The sequence below is a fragment of the Leptosomus discolor genome, chromosome 2 (genome assembly GCF_034619465.1).
Source record: "Leptosomus discolor isolate bLepDis1 chromosome 2, bLepDis1.hap2, whole genome shotgun sequence".
Lineage (NCBI taxonomy): Eukaryota > Metazoa > Chordata > Aves > Leptosomiformes > Leptosomidae > Leptosomus > Leptosomus discolor.
This window is the reverse complement of record NC_141392.1, coordinates 25,281,286-25,301,733: the sequence shown is the minus strand read 5'-3', so window position 1 is coordinate 25,301,733 and position 20,448 is coordinate 25,281,286. Positions and strand designations below refer to the sequence as shown.

The 20,448-nt window shown below is 42.2% G+C and overlaps 1 protein-coding gene across 2 annotated transcripts in view; it reads left to right on the top strand.

Annotated features, from left to right (window-relative positions):
• Positions 1-5,774: 5,774 nt before the first annotated feature.
• The window catches only part of RTN4 (reticulon 4), a 57,153-nt gene continuing 42,479 nt past the window's right edge, over positions 5,775-20,448 (top strand). The window contains exons 1-4 of one of the 2 annotated variants that reach the window (XM_086482274.1): positions 5,775-5,798; positions 6,288-6,381; positions 15,257-15,448; positions 16,154-16,627. In XM_086482274.1, coding sequence (XP_086338400.1) covers positions 16,165-16,627 — 463 coding nt within the window. In that variant the 5' untranslated portion in view covers positions 5,775-5,798; positions 6,288-6,381; positions 15,257-15,448; positions 16,154-16,164. Of the gene's footprint in view, positions 5,799-6,287; positions 6,382-15,256; positions 15,449-16,153; positions 16,628-20,448 lie in introns of those variants that run through there. The other variant, XM_086482275.1, reaches the window with a different exon arrangement.

Below are 20,448 nucleotides of genomic sequence, written 5' to 3'. Positions count from 1 at the left end.
GAGGGAAGATTGGAGTTGAGCCAAGCTTTCCAGTAAGATGAAAAGAGGCCAGGATCAGCTTTCTCATTTTATGCCATCTTTTAATGCTCTGAAATAAGCATTCTGCAATGCAGGCCTGTGTCAGTACTTGTTAAGTATAACCAGGATTTTAAAAACGCAAGCTATGCCCTCCATTCAAACACAACTATGTGTTTCTCTGGAAACGATGACTGGAAGTTTTTTTTCCCCAAGAGGTGGTATTTGGAAAAGCTGAACTTTTACTGGGAAGCTGAAGTATGGACTGCTTAAAAAGAAGCTTAAAATTTTTATCTATGAAAACCATTTTTGTGAGAGGACTGATGTGCAAATTCCCTGCAAAGTAAATAATTTTTTTTTTTTTTTTTAATTTTAGTGAACATTTATTGACTATTGTTTAAGCAGTCCCTTCAGTTATTTTGAGTTTGGTGCTTAAAATAGTATTTTGAAATGCAATTGTGACTACATATTTGATACAACTGTTTTGCAGATGCGTTTGTGACTATAGATGCAACGTCTGTTATGTGTTGCTACTATTGGCAGTATTGTGGCAAGTGTCATAAAGGCCAAAGGGGTCATAGGGCAGAAAGGATATTCAGGTAAATACCACATGTTTAAAATAATCTAGACCTCTCCCCCCAAAAACTGGCTATAAATTGTTTTAAATTGTGCTTTATTTTCAGAATATAACCTAATTTTCTTAAAGCTAAAAATTTTTCATATAAATCCTGCTCTTAGGTCCAGTTCAGCAAATATTTTGCTACTAATCCACAGTTTTGGATAGTAGATAGGGCGAGTTGGGACTATGAAGAGAAACACACTTACACAAGCACAGCAAAATCAAGACCTGTTATATTGGTATACGAGCAAATGAGAGTGCTTATGGCTATATTCATGGATGTGAGGGTCAAAAGAGTTAGAAATTGGTGTTGTCCTTGAATTGCATATTGCATACAATCATGATTTACTTATTAAAAGTTTTACTGGATTGAAATAGGGGTAGATTATGTGGATTGATTTACACTAAAGAGACCTATTTTTAATCTTTTCATCCAGTAATATGAATTGCCGTCAGGATCAGTGTATGCTTGTCACCTATTCCTTAAAGCTCAGTACTATTTTGTTAAGGGAAGAGCGTAACCAAGAATGACAACTTTAATTTGTATTTTAATTTATAACAACCAGATACAGCATTTACTTAAAAATAAAGGACTTCAGTGTAACTATGGATGCCAAACCTGCATTTTGGGGAAAAAAAGGGCTAAAAAGTTGAATACAATCTCTGTGTAACTTTGGTGATCGCAGCAGGTTGGACCTTTCTGCAGGAGAAAGAGCAGATGCAGTCAATCTGCTAGTTAGCTGGGCACATTTGTATACCTGCTAGTGAGACAGAGAGGACTCGGGCAAGCCCGTTTGCCACTCAGGAAGGTGAGGGAATTGCTACCTTGCAGAAAGCACTGGGGTCGAGATTCCACAAGGCTTTAAAGGTCAAGAGGAAGCACCTTGAGGCCAATATTGAATGTGGCTGGCAACCAGGGTAACTAAGCCACTAAGGGAGCTATGTGCTTACTCTGTCTGCTGCCAACAAAACCCCTGCCAACGTCTTTTTGTAGTAGATGAAGTCCATTAATTCTGCATGCATACACATACAGCAGAAAGGGTCTAACATTACACTGATCTAAATGAAACAAAACATGGAATGAAGAAGGACAGTCGCACCCGAAAGAGGCAAGGAAGTGTATTGGCAATATTCCCAAAAAGAAAGGAGAAGCATTTCACTCCCATGAAGGCACACTGGTTGTGCATTGGAGAGATTCCTAGGGTTGAGAAAAAGCAGTTGAGATGTTGTAAAAGAAATGCTGAGTTTAAAATGCATGCAGATAACATGGACACCTTCTCTGTTCATATTGCATTAAATTGCAGACTTCTTAAGACTCTGCGTACAGAGGAGTCAGGTGCACTGACAACGCGCAGAAGTGGCAGATGGAATAGTGGTAATGATTTTTAATTACATCTTTGTGATACTTGGCATATGAATGAAATTTAAGCATCCTGATAATTTTGTTAGATCCATAAGTGAAAAATTTACAGATTGAAGGAAAGAACTGAAAATAGTGCTGTGAGGAGATCCATAATAAGCGACTTAATGAAGTGGTTAAATCACTGTAGAACACAAACTGGTTTTAATTTGAAACATTGGACAGTTTAATCTTTCCATCAAACGTTCAAGAGGAAATCAAATACCCCGTTGTATAAAAAGCAGCTGGGACACAGGGAGAATGGCACTTATATCAGTGCACTGCAAGAGGTCAATGACAATTTTAATTGATGCTATTTCAGTTCTTGTGGTATGGTGGTAACTAGAATAGACGTATCTGAACTGCTTGTTCTTAGAAATATGTGGACTTTATTCAGGAGAATCTTCAGCTTAGAATCAAATACAAAGATTAGGTGAAATCTGCAGATACAAGAAAAAGGGTGCAGTTAAAGATCGTTTCATGGGTACATCCTATTCCATTAATTTCTGAAAAATACAGGGAGTGGCAACATTATCTTGTTTTCAAAGACAATAGTTAAGCCAGATATCATTAAAAATGCATGTTGCACTAAACCTAGGATACAGTTCTAAAAAAAAAAAAAAATTATAAACAACAATTGCTTTAAAGATTTTTCTTGATTTTTTTTTTAGACTGCAGAGCCCTTTTATGGCTTGTTCTTTGTCAGCCTGAGATCACAGCATGGTCCTACTAAATCTGTCTCTCAATTTCTTTGGTGTCAGTGTAGCATACCATCCCAAATAGAAACTGTATTACTAAAATAGTGGGAATATGGGCTCAAGTTTGAACAATAGCAGTATTCCCAGTTTGGTTTTGCTTTTTTCAAATGCACAGAGGAAGACTGCTGTAGGGCATTAGAGACAGTGAGAGGAAACAGAATGTAACTAATTTTGGAGGTAGAGTATTTCTAAAGTTTATCTGTGAAGAGACCTACTGTCATTTATTAAAAAAAAAAAGTAAAAAAGGAAGTAAAAAGTTCTAGCTTTTGGTCTTTGCTATGGGCTGAAAGCTTGTAGTAGGGTATTGGGAAGTATTTTTTATGTGTGGGTATGTGAAAAGTGGATGATATTTTGACCTCTCTGGACTAAACATTGGGGAGGCGGACTTTGGGAGTCAGTTTCTGTGATGAAGTGGTGAATTCTGTGATCTATGGTGAATTTGGTATCAGACTTTAGATTGGATTGTTATTCTGCACAGAGTATCTTCTGACACTATTTCATGTAGCCCATGTTTCATTTAGTTAATTTTGAACCTCTTAAGCCTGACTGTAGCAAGCCAGCTTCTCAGCTAACACTAATTCCCAACAGCGTGTTGATTTCAGTGAAGCAGCCTGGATCTATAGAAGCTGAGGACCTAATCCAATAACTCTTTGCATAAGAAGGTTGGATTTGGTTTTAGTGACAATTATCTTAAATACATAATATGAACTCTATAAAGCTAATCTTCACCTAGGTTGGTAAAAACTAAGGATCACTTCGCTGTTCCCAGAAGCAAATATACATTTGCATGATTTCACACATTTCTGGGGTTATCTTTTGAAAATAGTATAGTCTACCACTGTCATTAACACGTAAAGCTGGGACAACGTGCTGCAGTATTCTTAGAATGAGCTGTGTAGAAGAAAAGCTCCCTCTGGAGAAACAAGGGGGAGACGAATTCTGCAGGACTGCTGCGTGCCCAGAAAGTGGTCCACGATCCCCAGTTCTCAGACTGAGGCAGCAGGGTGTCAGATCTATTCTTGTGGTCCTTCAACCCTCACGAGCACTGAGGATTATATTTATATTAGTAACTTTATGTTAGGACAACACCAACTTCTTTTTAAGTGTCTGTTTTTTCCCCACTAGCTGTGGTTCATGTTGCTTTCCCAAACTTGTCAGTTCAGCTCACTTGTGTTTCTGACTTCATCACACCAGTCTCTGGGTTTGAAGTGGCTGTACTGGAGTCATACTTACTTCAGCTGAAGAAATTAGTTAAATAGCTGCATCTCCTGAACTGTTCATTTCTAAGTTTGAATAACTTGATTCTTTTTTTTTCCCCAGCTCTATTGTGCTTTCTAGGGTTTAGGTGCAATCCTTCCAAAATGCTTTAATCACATTAAAGGTTTAATCATAGTAACAGTTTTGCTTATTACTGTTATTATATATTCAAATGTCTTTTCAGCTTTTATTTGTGGGTGGTGGGGTTTTTTTCTTAATAATCATTTGAGGATGAATTCTTAGTCTAATGAGTGGTATTCATAAATGCAGACTCAAATTTGTCATTATTCATTAAATGAATTCATGGTTGTTTCAGAATATTGTCTAATTTAGAGTAACACCTTCCTATTGTAATATCTTTATACAATTGGAACAAGCAGAATGGAAGGTCATACTAAAACACTGTAACAATTGCCTCTTAATTAATCTTGCACCAGATTTTAGTCCTCTTGCTTTCAGATACCCATAAACAACTGCATTTTACTGTAGTAACACCTACATGCACACACCTGAGAGAAAAACTGGTCCTTAGAAATAAGTTTTGAATGAGAGGGGAGAGTAGAGAATAATATAGGCTCAAATGTATATCTAAAATGACAGAACTGAGTGAAACTGTAAATACATTCGGTGCAGCAAGGTAACTTGAAATTAGATTTTTTGTTGTTTTTCTGCCTCATCTGTTTTTCTGCTTGTAAGGAGGATTTTATGCCCTTTCCTTTCTCCTGTTTTCATTTCAAATACCAGAACTGAATCAAACTATTAATACATTCAGTGCAGCAAGGTAACCTGAAATTACTTTTTTCACTGTTTCTCTGCTTCATCTAATTTTGTGCTAGAAAAGGGGATTTCTTACTCTTTCCTTTTTGTCTTCATCTGTTACAATATCTGTATATTTGGCTCATGATTCATTTCTCACTTTTTCTCCTAACCCTTTCATGTCTGGCCAGAGGCCACTCTTTCAAAAAAATTGGGGATACAGATTTCATTTTGTTCTGCCTATTTTCTTTCTTCTCCAGCTGCTGCTGACTGACACTGCTTGGCTTGTCCTCCCACCCAGGCTGCAAAGCACTGGGAGCTTGCTCAGCTATCATTCACAGTTTCTATGCACAAATTCCCACCTTTCTCATTTGGTGTTTCAATCTCTTCCCCACATAACCATTGCTGACAAGCCCTGAAACTCCTAGCTTCAAAATTGCATTGCTCTTCCTGAGAAAGTGACTGCATTCAGACACACAGCCAGGAACAGCCCGCCATTCTTCATGCTTGCTGTATTAGATGGCCATTATTTTGGAAGAGTACCACACAGCTTATGGCAGTGCCAGAGTTTCTGTGTAGCAGCTCTGAGAACACAAATACCCAACATTATCTCTTGCAGTAAGCTTGTGGGTTCCTTATCCAAGTATTGCCAAATCCCAAACCTGCCTATCTTGTCAAATCCCATCTGACGTTGCCCCAGGTGACATGGCTACAAACATTGCATCCACATACCCCACACATCTGTCTGTTGCCAATACTCAGGAAGGATTTTAAAACAAATCAGTCATGTGCTGACATGAAGCAGAATAAATGGAAATTAAATTGTTCTGTCTATTGTGCCATTAACTCCCTGGGCATAATGATTCTTCTGAATTTTCAGTGTGGGTTACCAGCACCTGGTTCAGCAGTGGTTCCAGCTGATGTGTTTGGCCTGTCTGTGGAGTTGTGAGAAATCTGATTGAGAAAGTAAAAAAAAAGACCATCCTGGCAGGAGGTATTTACAATATCTATGTATCATACAGGGGCTCTGATCAGGATTGTGAGTTTGTTGTGTTATGCTCTGTAAACAGGAGATTATGCAGTCTTTGCCTTAGAAGCCTGTAACTGAGGAGAACCCACAGAATTGTGTGCAATTAGGAGGTTTACATTGGACATTAGGAAGAATTTCTTCACTGAAAGGCTTATCCAGCATTGGAACAGGCTGCCCAGAGAAGTGGTTGAGTCACCATCCCCAGAGTGTAGATGGGGTTCTTAGTGGCATGGTTTAATGGTGGGATTCTATACTTGGCAGTGCTAAGTTAATGGTTGGACTCGATCTTAAAGGCCTTTTCCAACCTAAATGATTCTATGATTCTATGATACAGTGCCTGTATATGTTATCTGTTATATTCTAGTCTGCTTATGTATCTAAATTTAGTATTATGGTATGCTGTTCTTCGGTCACTGAAGATTATTTTTTTACTTTTTTTTTTTTTTTCCTCAGTCCATGGGTGTATTTCTTTGCTTGCTTCTAGACCTGTCTTCCAAATCCAAGCAAATCCAAAACATCTGCAAGAGAAATCAACTAACCAATAATGGTAGGTAGCAAAGTGACTGCTCTTTTTCCACTGACCTCTTTGGTTTGTTGTTACCTCATTTTTCCAAAGCACTCCCACACAACATGTCTTTCATCCACCTGCTGCATTGTGTCTTGTCAACTGTGTGTAGGAGGAACTTCTTAACACGCCAGTATATTGCATAACACAGGGAGCCTTGGTACTTGACTGGGAAGCCTAAGCACTCCACAGGGTAAACATGAACCTAATTAAAGCCAAACAGCCGGTCAGGCCAGAGACAGTATATTTTGCTTTTTTGGTTCACATTTTGCATGTGCATTTATACATACCTACATATATATGCCACACACAACCATAAAACCATAAATACTTCGTCTGAAGGAATGTCCATAATTTGAGTTGAAATTTCCAAGCAGAGGGGAAGACAAAATACCTAACATAGTGTGTTGAAAAATTACATGGGGGGTAGGAATGCAATTACATAGGGTAGGAATGCAGTAAAAAATTAAATGTCGTTCAGTTGCCATAAAGTGATCTAAAATTGAACCAATGTATCGTATACTATGTATTTATATGGGGGCACCTGATTTGATTGTTAAAGCAGTTCAAATAGCGCTTGCTATTTCTGAAAAATATGGGAGATGATATCCTGTGCTATTTTTAGGAATAATATGTTTATCTTTATTTGGTTGCAGTTAGATGAATGCTAGATGAAGAAGTAAGAATTAACTAGTCCCAGGCTGTTTCCATCTGAGGGAACTAAAGCTAATAGTTTTAGATTGTGCCAGTTGCCAGTGCTGATCTTTCTATTCTGTGGGTCAGCAGCTGGAGGTCTAGTCTATTTTAGCATTCCTTTTTGTCTGCTCCCAGCTGTCTTCTCTTTCATACCACAGTGGAATACATAAATTACTTTTAAAAGTTCAGCATCCTGGGGCAGCCATAGAAATGGATTTTGGGCGAAAAAAAAAAGTGCCTCATATCAGGGCAGAGAGGCTGTGTCTATGGAGGTAGTAACCATCACCCACTTTGTGGAAAAGCCAGGATGGACATTTTGGTGAAGTATTACATTTAGTTGATGCAAAATGCATATACGTCTTTGTGTCTTACAACCTTTCTTTTTGTTGTATTCTTGAAGAAAAATAAAGGATACTTTGCTTCAAAGAAAGAGTTCAGTACAACTACTGAACATCTGTATGAACTTCAAGCTACAAGAAAGGCTAAACTGGGTCAGATGAGCAGCAACACAATGACAGTGATGATCTGGTGAGGGGATTTGTCTAAAAGTGGACTGAATTTGAGGTTTCAGACAAAAGTAGAAGGTAAGCACGGTACTGGCATAAGTGCTGAAAGGAGACCACATGAGGTACATCTTATGATCACATCAGTTACATGAGCATGCCGAAGTATGAAAAAACTGCCTGTATCATGCAGCTATTGAGCAAAATAGAAGAATTCTTAGATTCAGCTAATAGGAACAAGGAGGCTGTCTTCTCACCAGGGAAACTGTTTATTTGAAATAGCAATCAATAGGCCTGTTGTTTTAATTTCATTCTTTTTTACTAGGATACTAACAAAACAGTTTTACACTGTAAGGAATACAATGTGCTGAAATAATAAATAAAATTGACATTAATTCAGTGGCAGTCTGTAAGTATGCACATATTTGTATGCCTTTTTATCTAGATTAGAGTCTAGGTAAAATAAATTACTCCTGGTGTAGTGCCAAAAAAATGCTCATCATCACTCAGTGGGGTTGGCTTTACAGCAGACTACACAGTTGAAGCATTATATTCTTTTTTATTCTTTTAGCAGCACTCATTTGAAACTGATTTGCCAGGTGACATTTGGAAAAAAAAAAAAAAAAAAAGAAATTTTAAGGAAGTCATTATTCTTAATAAAAAGTCTGAGTGAACAGGGATTAGGTAAAAATAAAAATTGCAAGCAAAGAGAAATGGAGAATTAAGTAAGTTTCTGAGGGCGGACACCGCCTGCCATCTTAGTTCACCTATATTAGCTTCAGAAAGTTTGCAATGTGCTCCATCAGAGAGATCTGTTCAACATTACAATAGCACAATGCAAAATGTACAAGAACTCTGCTGAATCAATTTAGTTGGATAAATCTTAAGACCGCTAGTTCTAAATTCCAATTTTACTTTCTAAAGCTTAAAGTGGGTAAGATTTGGATGAGAAACAAATAACACATAGATAGCTACCTCTAAAGCCAAATTTTCTTTTTTCAATTTACCCAGGCATTTCTGCCCAGGATATGGTCAAGTTATAGTTATTTCCAGGTTCATACATTAAAACTTGCACTGTTTAGCAACCTGATTCTACCTGATGGAATAAACCAGTTAATCTTAGCTAACAGCCTGTGCTGAAGTAGTAATTTGAGCACGTTACACGGTATTCAAGTAGTCAGTTTTTACTGAAATATGTTAGTTTATCACAAGTTACAATGAGAAGAGTAAGAACCATATTTGCACTGAAAAGAATTAATTTGAAAATAGCTTAGAATAAGTGATACCTGCCAAACATCATGGCCTAGAATGTCTGAAGAACCTCGATTTTCTTTGGAGAATAAAGTAGCCCTATGTAACTTCTTTTTCATATGCTATTTTTTCAAGATCTTCTCCATTTGTTTCTGCTCCTTTTCACAGGATAAATCAAAGAGAATTCAGCCTACAAGATTCATCTTCTTTTTTTTTTTTTTTCCCCCATCCTTGCCAAAACTGTGGCTGCACCTAGGTAGTCTTCACCACAGTTCCACTGGCATGACTCACCTAAAATACATCCCTATCTACAATAGTAATTGACTAGTTCCAAAACCAGTAAAACTAGCAAATTCAGGTTTCCTATAGCTTCAGGTCTTACATTGTTTGCATCTCTATCCTGGAATATCTTCAGTCATTCTCACATCTCTCTTATCCTCCTTTTTGGTTTTGCCATCTGGGTAAAAGACAGGCAGCTTGTAAAAACTACATTTTTGCTGATGGCTCCCAAATGGAATGGGTAACAACCAAGTTCTCCTGGCTCCCTCTCCACAGAAGAGCTCATCAGCTCTCTGTAATTTAGCCAGCTGCTGATTTTTACAAAACTATCAGGAATCTAATATCCTTGAATCTTCTGCCACTGCCATAGTTAACTAAAATTGTCCAAAGTGTTCAAAAGCTGGAGTATTTAATGTGGGGAAAGGTGAGGGAGATAAAGGGCTTCAGCTTGATGTGATACTGAGAAAGCAGGGCAGTCATGTTGAAAAATTTTTAGCTGTCCTATCTTTGTCTGACCCAGATAAAAGGAAAAGCTCCCTAAACTCTCGTAAGAAAGAAGCAGCAGTCACAGTCTTGGTGGTGTCTTCCAAAGCTGCCATACCTTCTGTCTTTGGAAGTCAAAAATGCACTGCAACCCCAAAACAGCACTGTAACTCAAGACTCCAGCTGATGGAGTCTGATAAAAGCAGTTACAAGGGACAAGTTATTAAGCAGTGAGCAAAGTGCTAGAAGATGGTGGGCTGGCACCTTTCAAATGTGAGCTGTTTAAAACCAGTACTGTTGCTTCCAGTGCAAACTTTGCCTGTATATTTAAGTTTCATAGTCCCAGTGGCAATGCCATCAACCTTGTCTGCAGTAGTGGTGAAAATGTTGCTACTATCAATCTGTTTACCCCTCGGGCATATTTGGCAGACAAGGGAATAACCCTGAATGTTGGTTACCAGGCTGTTTCTTTCCTAAGTGGGTAAATATCAATACTGAAAAAGAGCAAAAATTGATTTCTAATTTAAATTACATTCACTTTTCCTTTTAAAAAGCAAACCAATTTAAATTCCAAATTATAACTTTTATGACTTCCTAAGTTTTAAAAAAGCTATTAAAATTACGTAGATAAAATACCATGATTTCAGATAGTTCATTCTTGCTGTTGGAGTTGTAAATTCTAGTCACCGGGCTAGCAGCATCACTAGCTCAGCATCTGGAATCAAAATGGAGGAGCTTCCAGATCAGCTCTTGCCACCTGCATCTTCTCCTGAATACACAGGGAACATACTTCCCTCCATTGGTCTGTTCAGCTAATTCAGCTTGGTCACTTGTACATTGCAAGTTAAGAACTCAGAGGTTGAGCAACCCTGCATGAGAGAGAAGTTAGATACTGAGCCTGGAACATGCCATCCCAATTCTCTTTCTGCTCTAAAACTACACTTGTGGAACTGTTCTGTCTGTGCTGTAATTTGCAATGTAATGAGTATGTCCTCCTTTCTTCACTCCTTGGGAACCGAACGTTGCATATATGTCGGAACTGGGCATCAGTGGATTTTCTTCCCTCCATTGAACCGTCAAACACACAGGGAACAAACATTGCTTGTTCATTACTTTTAATTACAGTGTGTGGGATGTTCACATAAAACAGAGCAGAACTAAAATAAAACCATGAAAAAACAAGTATTAAGGCTTAAAAGTTTAAATTCAGACATGTCCATGGGTACAGATTTAGGGATGCTGAGATCTAAACTTGATCTTAAGGGTCAGGATTTAAACAGGAGGTTATCCAGAAACATGGAAGTGCTACAGGAAATGTTTGAGATTTTTGCACAGAAGTCTTGTCTCTCTTCAGTGTAAACAATGTCTTCTTTGGGTGTGGAAGGACCCCACTGCTTATAGTCCTATACATCCATAAGATGTAAAATTGACATCTTAACTGTGTATTGTCTTTTAAGACCTAATAGTTCTTTGCAAGGAAAAGAGTAGTCAGATCAAAATCCAACTAACAGTAGATTCCTGTGCAGTTTTAGTGAGGTGAATTTTTCATGTCACAGTCTCCTTTGCTGGAGAGCATTGTCTTTGCTTCGATTCACTTCAAATGCTGGTATATTTTAATGGTCAGCAAATATATTCTTGCTCACTGTGGTAACATAGTTTTTAATGTTATGCATCAGCTGTGGTTCGAGTCAAGCTTAAACGGACCAAGTTGTGGCCTAGGAAGAAATTATGTGGATGTAGGAATTTAAAGCTACAGCTAACAGCAATTTTTTACTTGTGGCAGTTGCTGTAATTTAGAGCTGTCCTTAAAGCACTCTCATTTATGCAGACAGACTGGCTCAGCACCTGCCTGGCTGGTGGAAAGAAGTTTTAAAGAATGTTTTGTGACAGATCTGAATCAGAATACTGTATGTTGACATGGTTATTAGGACAATTACTGTAGAAATAGGCTGTTCTGATTTATCAGGATGATGTTGGGGGCATAAAAAAAAAAGTGGAAAAATTGGCTCCATCTGTCAGCCTATGGGAAGTTAGAAACAATTCCAGAACAGGAAGTGCGTGGAACACTAAAACATAAAAGGTTTAAAAAGCTAGTGTTGAGAAGAAGTTTATTGCAGAGGACCAGGCTGAAAGGCAGGCCCCACAGAAGATTCTGACAAAGCTGAACCCGACTCAGTTACCATCAAGAGATGGTAATCCCTCTGTACTATTGCTTTAGCACTTTTTCCCTCCATATGCTGCGTTTGTATTACTAAACCAAGCAATGATTTTGTCACAATATCCCACCACTGATCTTGAAAAGAAGTACAGCAGACGTTCAAATGAAGACAAACCTGCTAGTAAATATGCTTGATGCCCAAGGCACTGCAGCACAGGCATAATCTGAACAAAAAAGAATCACAGAGCTTTATCCTTCCAGAGATAAAGACACGATGCCTGAAACCTGGATGACTGTACTTTGAGCTTAGAAGGAGGGACAGAAATCCAACCATCCTTGCAATTTTAACTTCATCTTTTTAAATTGCCATCTGAGATCAAATAGGTTTTTTTCTGTTTGATCCCACCGTGAAGTGGTAATACTGCATTTGTCCCATCACAATTATTTTCCTAGTCTACAATATGCTGGGATATCATATTACTTCTGTGTCAGATCAAGCAGAAGGTCACAGTGGACAGAAAACAATCCAACCAGTACATAGCCATTGCCAGCACTGCTGTGGAAATTTGGAAACACACTGCTGTTTCTCTTTCACGTGCTGAATGCTTTTCTTCCTAAGTTCGCTATATGAAAACACCTCATGAAAACTAAGTTTGTAAATCAACTTGCGCAGTACTGCAAAGTCCTCCTACTTGTTGACAATCTTCATACAAGAATTTTTCTAAAGAGCTGAAGGAAAGGGTGTTTTGCAGTACAGTTTCGGTACTGGAGAGCTGTATTTTCCTCTCACTTGTTAATTTGACTTGCTCAGGCTATCTGGAACTCCCTTCCTGTTTCCCTCTAAGACCTTTAGTCACTTCCTGTCTCTAAATAAAAACCCCTTTCATTTGTCTTTAACTGATGATGGATTCTCTTTCAAGAATTCTGATAAAATCACCCAAATTACATATAGATTTTTCTGACTTGTAGATGACCAAAAATCACTGCAGTTAGGTATATTAAAATTAGTTTTGGCACTGTGTCTGTACTCAGAATTTTACAAATTTTTGAAAGTACCTCGTTGCCTTACAGTAATTTTAATGGAATGTTAAAATTCCGTTTTCTTGTTTAACCAAGAGATGAGAAAAATAGATTGGTTGGTGAAATTATAAGGACTTTATTCAATCAAAGTATTTTTATTTGCTATACAAAAAGTGTAGATTTACATACAAAAATAAAAGTCTATTTACTTTCTTGGTAAGTAATAAATGAGTACACAGAAAAGCTGAATTTTCCTTTTAGTAAAATATTTCAGGCTCAGTCGTCTACTGTGAATGGGGTAAAATGCCACTGAAGATTACAGACCTCTATTCATCGATAAGGTCATTAAATCTGGCCTGATTTTTTTTCCTCAGATAAAATCCATCACCAGATTGTTACTCACTTCTTAATGCAATTTAGTATCCTAAGCTTCTTCAAAGAGTAAAAATGTTCTGAGAATTTGTATTACCCAGAACCGAGTGCTCTCCCCACATACATTCTCCAAATTGACTAGCTGGTAGGAAAGGAGAGGAAGTATTGTTCAGATTTTCTTTGCACGTTCTTGCACTGTGCAGCTCCTGTAAGACACCGGGTAGACATAGCAATCAATATGTAAAATGAAGACTGAAGGTATCAGTTTGTACCTTAAATCATGGACCAAATTAATTACTGGCTTGGTGAAGTGGAAGTGCTGGTACTGGAGTTACAGCAGAGATCTAGGGCTGTGATCTCCATGTCAGGACCCACTGTTTCTACCAGATCAAAAATGCCACTTAGGGATAACTGACATCTAAGTGAAGTTCAAGGTTGATACCTAAGCTGAGTGGAACATTGGGTTACACTCTAAATCGCACAATACAAATTTCAGTAAGTGTGATGGGAGCCACTGAGCCTGTTCTGTCTTTATTTGTGCATCTGTAGTCCACTAGCTGCAACAGAGATGTAACAGTAAAATTAGGAATAGAGTTTATCCAGAACTTGCGTGTTTTATATTTAACAATATATGGAATTTAACACATCCATCTTGCTGCCACTGTAACATCCCTTATATCATGTAAAAAGGGTTGACTTGAAAATATTCATGAATAATTTGTCAATAGAAGATACAGAATCTTAGGGGAAAAGAATTAAGTTCAAAGACCTCCCAGGTTGTTAAGTGCTCTTTCACCTGCTGTGATATTTTTATCTCCATCAAGGTAACAGTGTTGCCTTTACTGTATTTATAAAAATACTTTTCACATTCCTTCTAGTAATTTCTGATTGATAGATGGAATATTGGTATCTTTGTACATTCTTGAAAAAAATCTCATCTGGAACTTCCTGTGCCTGAACTGAGTCAGGTGCAGGGAAAAGCTGCTTGGAGGAGCAAGAGAAAGGTGGACAGCAGAGCTTCTCCAGCTTTAGCTTAAGAAAGCAAGACGTGGACAAAGTGTATTCTTTTAAGCAGGTTAGAAATTAAAATCCAGAAAAAAAGAACAACTTAAAATAAAGGGAAACATGGGAAAAGGATGTACATTGGCCTTGAGCAAGTTAAGACTGGAAGTTAGAAGGAGGTCTCTAGATATTTAGAAGATGAGATCTTTCAGAATAGCCTCCTCGATACAAATATCAGCAACAACCCAGCCCATGCTCCAGTATTTGGATTCAGACAGTTCATGCAAAGAATATGATGTATTTTTCTGAGACAAGAGCGGACTCAGTGCTGGGATGCCTTACAGCCCCTCCATTTGTGTGTTGCCATCCTGTTTTTCAGAAGGTGACTGAATGCTGGAGATCTAACTCCAGTTTCATACTAGAGACTCTTCCCTCTGCAATATGAAATTGTAGGTACCCCCTCACCGCCTCGACATGTTCAGATATGCTAAACACAACCCACTTGGGAACCTCTCCTGATGCCAGGGCGTCAGTCCTTCTGCTCAACAGGCCCGCTCACCTGATTAGCCATCTGTACACACCTTGCATCCTTCATGGCAGGACAGAAGCGACATGAGAGTTGGTGTTCCTCGAGCTCCTGTGTCCCACTCAACTTGCAGTTTGGTTGCTCTGAATACTTCGATGAACTAATCTCTCTGTACAGGCACATGTGGGAGAACAAATCATCTGTGGGTTAAAAATCCATAATAATGTTGGAATAGTATTAAATATAGAATTGTAAGCCCTTTTGGGTTTATTGTAGTAGCTGTGGGGGTGGAAATTGCATCCAAATACAAGCAATTTTACTTAAATTGTTACCTTAAGGGCTTTGGTCGATGTTCCATCAGTAAGGGAGGGACCACACCAGAGTCTAACAGAGACACACGCCCATTTTTGCTTTGTGAACAAACTGCCATTTTTCCCCGCACAAGTTGCATAATTCGAATTTTAAAGAGATGGTTAGGTCTGTTCAAATTGCTGACTTACTGAACCTAACACGAGTGGTTAAAGAAGTTTGTCTCTTCTCAAAATGTCTCCTCTCTGGTTTTTACAGACACAGCAAGTTTTTTGCATCATGTTTTGGTTAAAACTTCCATTCCCCTCGAAGGAAGGCGCTGACTGGCCCCACTTCCCAGCCCAGGGGTGACGTTCCTGCCTGCCCGATGCCCGAGGAGGAGGAGCAGGACGAGGAAGGGGCCTCAGCCGCACCGGGCCCCGCAGCGCGGACCCTTCCATCACATCGAGGGTGAGAGAAACGGGGTCACGGTCGATCGGTGCCTCGCAGCGCAGGTCCTCGGTGATACCCTTTCCTCCTCAAAGAGAACTCAGGGTTTCTGGTCGCTGTTTAAAACAAAAAAAAAAGTAACGCTAGCCCTGTCGGAGGAAAGCGATGAATCTCGACGCGCACTCGCAACATGTCTGTCACGCCGATGCCTAAGCCTGGCCCGCCGAGGGATGGAGGGAGCCCCTTCCCGCCCTGGTAACGCGAGGGGCTGTGCCCGCCACGTCCCCGGCCCACAGGGGGCGCCGCCGCCCGCCGCAGGGCCCCCGGGCGGCTCGCAGGTGGGGCCCGCCCGGCCCCGGCCCGGCGGGCCGCCCCCGCCCCACCCCGCATTCTCCGCTCTGAACTTTACCCGACTTCTCCAACCCCGCTTCGCCATCCCGCGCGCCCCGCCCCCACGCTGCATATTCATGAGGCGGCCGCACCCAGCGCCGCGCCTCATTGGCGGTTTCGCGCTCCCCTTCCCATTCTTACTGGCCATCGCAGCCGTCGCTCAGCTCCTTGGCGGGAGGGGCGGGGCGGACGGCCGTGCCCCGCCGCCTCCCCCACCGGTGACTCAACAGGGCGTGGAGTCTGGGTCCCGCAGCGGCGGCGGCAGCGCAGCCCGCACCCTCCCCCCGCAGCCGGCAGAGGCACAGCCCCAGCGCCGCGCGCTCATTGTTCCGCCAGCTCCAGGCACCATGGACGAGCTGGACCAGTCGCCCTTGGTCTCCACCTCCTCCTCTGGGCCAGCGCGGCCGCAGCAGCCCCAGTTCAACTACCAGTTCGTGCTCGACGACGAGAAGGAGGAGGAGGAAGAGGAGGAAGAAGAAGAGGACGAGGACGAAGACTTCGACGAGCAGCTGGAGGTGATGGAGAGGAAGCCCGCGTCAGCTCCCGCCCCCGCCGCAGCCCTGCAGGAGCGGCCGCCGCAGCTGCTGGACCTCGGCGGCCCCGCCGAGCCGCCCCGCCCCGCCGCTCCGGAGCCACCGCAGCCCGACTGGAGCCCCCTGGGAGCCGTCTCCTCCTCCTCCTCCTCAGCCACCACGCCGTCCCCCGCGCAGGAGCAGCCCTCGGCCCCCGCCCGGCCCGCTCAGCCTCAGCCGCCCAAGCCCGAGCCCGCCGCCGCCGCCCGGAGAAGAGGGTCTTCCTCTGGCTCGGCTGGTGAGTGCCTCCGCCCCGGGGCTGGGGAGGGCGGCGGGGGCGGGGGGCAGCGCTCCTCGCAGCTAGGAGCCTCCGCTCGAATCGCTCCGCTTGTCGCTCCCCGTTTGCCCCACCGGAAGGTTCCCCTTTGTCTGCCGGCCCTCGGCCGCCTCCTGCGGCATCGCTCCCTCCTGTTAGCCGCGCCGGGGCGCGGCCCCGCTCCCGTGGCCCCGCCGCAGCGCGGAAAAAGGGCTTCCCTTCCCCCTTTCTTATTTTATTTTATTTTTTTTCTTAATTTCATCCCTTTTCCTCCTCCTCCCCGCTGTGTTATGCTAATGGCGGGAGAGGGGAAGCGCCGCCCCGGCCGCCGCCTCGCACATGGGCCGCCCGGGGGCGAGGCTGCCGCCGCCTGGCAACGGCCGCGTCGCCGGGGGCGGGGGTGCGGGGGGCAGAGCCTGAGGGACCGGCCGCGGCCGCCCCTCTGGGGCGGCGGGGACGGCCGGTTCTTTTCCCGGCGCAAAACCTGCCCGCGGCGCAGCTGCTGCTTTCCCGCCCCCTCGCCGCATTGTCCCGGGCACGGTCCGCCCGCGGGGCGGGCCGACGCGGCGGCCTGCGGCGGGGCTGGGCGTGGGGGGTGCCGGGCAGCCCTGCGGCGGGCAGCCCTGCGGCGGACACCCGCTGCGGCCGCGGGAGTCCGGGGCAGGAGGGAGATTCAGATGCTTTTAATCTTACTCATTATAAACAAATCACCTCGCTGGGGAGGAGTGAGGGAGAGGAATTGAGGAGCAGCGCTACCTCCTTTCCCAAACCTGCCTCACGGAGCCAGGAGAAAGGTGAGGGATGGGCGGCACCGCGGGCCTGGCAGAGCGTGCAGCCCCGCCGCCAGCAGCCCTTTGTGGGGAGCGCCGCTCGCCGCCTTCAGACAATGAATCTTGAGCCCCAAGAGGGAGTATAAACTAGTGTGAAGTACGAATGGAAGCAACAAAAGGCGTACAGGCTGCTCGCTGCCGTAGGTGTGGCAGGACTGGGAGGAAAATGTCAGCCTGGCGTCCGGCGTGTGCCCCCCGGGTGGGCACAGCTAGCCGTGGCCGTCGCCTGGGGCGTGCCTGAGGGGGTCACACCCTCATGCTGGGGCGCTCCGGGGTTCAAAACTGTTGTGGCGGAGGGCGTGCACCCCCCTGAACGACTGCTGGTGCTGCCGCAGTGCCAAAACCCTTCTTGCGAGATCTAACCCAGGAGCTGACCCAGCGTGACTAATGCGGATTGCGGTTGTGCCTTGGCTCCGCTTCTGCTTGGTCCAAAATACAAGACCTAACTTGAGGCCGTTAAAACAGTGAAAATGAACAAATCAAGTGCCCTATTATCATGATGGTGCATTCATACCTTCATTGCTGTTGTCGCATTGGTACATTGTATAATGTTTTAAAGATGCAGAGTTTCAATCATGATTTGATGTCGTGATGTGTGTGGGCATGATACTCAAGACTTAATCAAAAAAAGCATCTGGAACAACAACAGAAAAAGACCTGTTGTAAAACCCGAATTTAATTTTGTTGGGGGGGAGTTTCACAATGCATTTTATTTGCTTATGTGACAGGACTTTATGGGTGGTTGTGCCGTTGTCTTTCATGAAGCCTACTTTTTTTGTTCCTCTGGTAGCTTTCTGTGTAGCAGTATGCCAAGGGGAGAGATATTATATATTTGTTTATTTTCACCATTTGGAGGACAGATGATGACAAAAGCTTGCGACAGACTTAGGAGGAAGCATCCTATATGATGGGTGAACAAAATTTTTTCTAGGCAGGCTCTTTGAGTGGAGCACTCAAAGCTTTGAGTAGAACAGAATGGAAGGAATAGGATCAACCAAATCTTGCTGTTGCTTTGAAAAGTAGGGATAAAAGTGTGATTTCTAAGTTGATTTGTTTTTCTGCTCTCGGACCCCTGAAGCACACCTCAAAGAGCACAGTAATTCCTGAAATATTTCTACTTTCTTAGAGGAGACCTGTGTGGTGTAGCTGAGAAGTGGTGTCAGAGAGTTAATTTATCAGTGATGGTTAATTTAGAGCTCTGTAGTGAGGACTGGCATCTCTGGGAGGCCTGGTTTCCAAACACAATGCTCATCTAATGGTGGGTTGGAGTATTAGATGCTATGTCTTAAGTACTTGAAGCTACTGGATGAGAACAAATTGGTTGATAAAAGCGTTGTCTCGTTATGTCATTAATACTTTGGTCCTCTCAGATGCAGGAGTACTTCTTTTCAAGCATGTTAAGTATCCCTGTAAACATCAAGGTGTTGTTGGTTTTTTTTTTTATTGTTTTGCATCTAGCAGTTGGTGTTAAAACTATCTCAGTCAAAATATTTAACTTGGTTTAAAATCAGTCAAAATATTTAACTTGGTTTAAAATCAGTCAAAATATTTAACTTGGTTTAAAATCAGTCCACTTCCAGTCTTGCTGTGAAATTGGCAAAATGGGTTTGATGCCTGCAACTTGTGGCTGTGGCGTGGATAGCCACGTGTCTGGGGTGTGTCCTCCTCTTCTGGAGAGTTACGGTTTAATTTTTCAGCTCTGTTGTATGAGTTTAGGGTATAACTGGAGAATTGCAATTGACAATTGGGGAATTTTGAAAACATTCTATTCTCTTTGTATTTAAAATCTAAGGCTTTTGATTTAGTGAGGATTTGAGGCAAATAACTTTGAAGTTCTATTTCCAAGAGAAGGAGAAAGTAGCATTGCCTCTAGCACGTAGGCAAAGAATAGTGGGGATTCTTTTATCTGCAACAACAGGTCATGGCGCTGCTTTTTGTCAGTGTAACAATAGAGAAAATGTAGGGACTACTTGATGGCCCGTTAAAATGTATTGTTTATGTATCTGAGGTGTTTTAAAAAAGAAAATACTTGTAATTACTATTACTTACAGACTATTCAGTATCATTGTTATAAGAGGCTGTGACATAATTATATGTAATGCAAGTCTGGCTGCGTATCAGCAGCCTGCCTTCTTAAGAGCTAATATAAATATTTGCTGGAGAAGAAAACGAGCAAGAGGACTGCAGTGAAACTTCTGCTCTCCTGGATGCTTTCTTCTTTTTGCTACTTACTGTTAATGTGGGTAGTAAAAACTACAATTTTTCTTGAGAGATTACTACTTAAATCTTTTGATTATCTAAATTTCCTTACAGTGCAAAGAAAAGTATATTTGAGGTAGTCGTACATGGTAAAAGTGATGCACTTTTTTTTTTGGCCAGCTGTCCAAAGTAAGGTTAACCAGTAAACTATGATGTGAATATACCACTTTCCATCTTTGAAGCCCAAGATCCTGCAAGAGACAATTGTGTTTTAAAGCTAAACTAGACTTACAAGAAACCTGTATACTAAATCTACAAGCCTGGCGACAGACCAGCATCCAGAGTGCATAAAGATGTCGCCTTGTGTGTTGGTTGCCTGCAGCTCATCCACGGTTCAATGCGTATGCAAATGTTGTGAAGGGCCAGTTATTAATCAGTTTTTTTTTTCATTTAGTTTTGTAGGACTGTTTTAATTCATCAGTGTTGAGGAGAGGTTTCGTGAACCATTTGCTTATGTGCCAGACAGTGTCAAGCAGAGGTCAGCAGGGATGCTCTGAGCTGTACCAGGAGCACACAAACTGCTCTGCATTAGTTTGCCCTTACCAAGCTGGACCCAGGTGCAGTAGGTGATGATTAAACCACCATCACATAGTGATCTATACCTGCTTCTGCTCACTCTACAGAGTACCTTTTATCCCACAGTGGGGATATGCAGATCCTGTAGTTTGCATTTTATACATAGTCTAAAGCAGCATATACGCTTCTCAGAGGTTT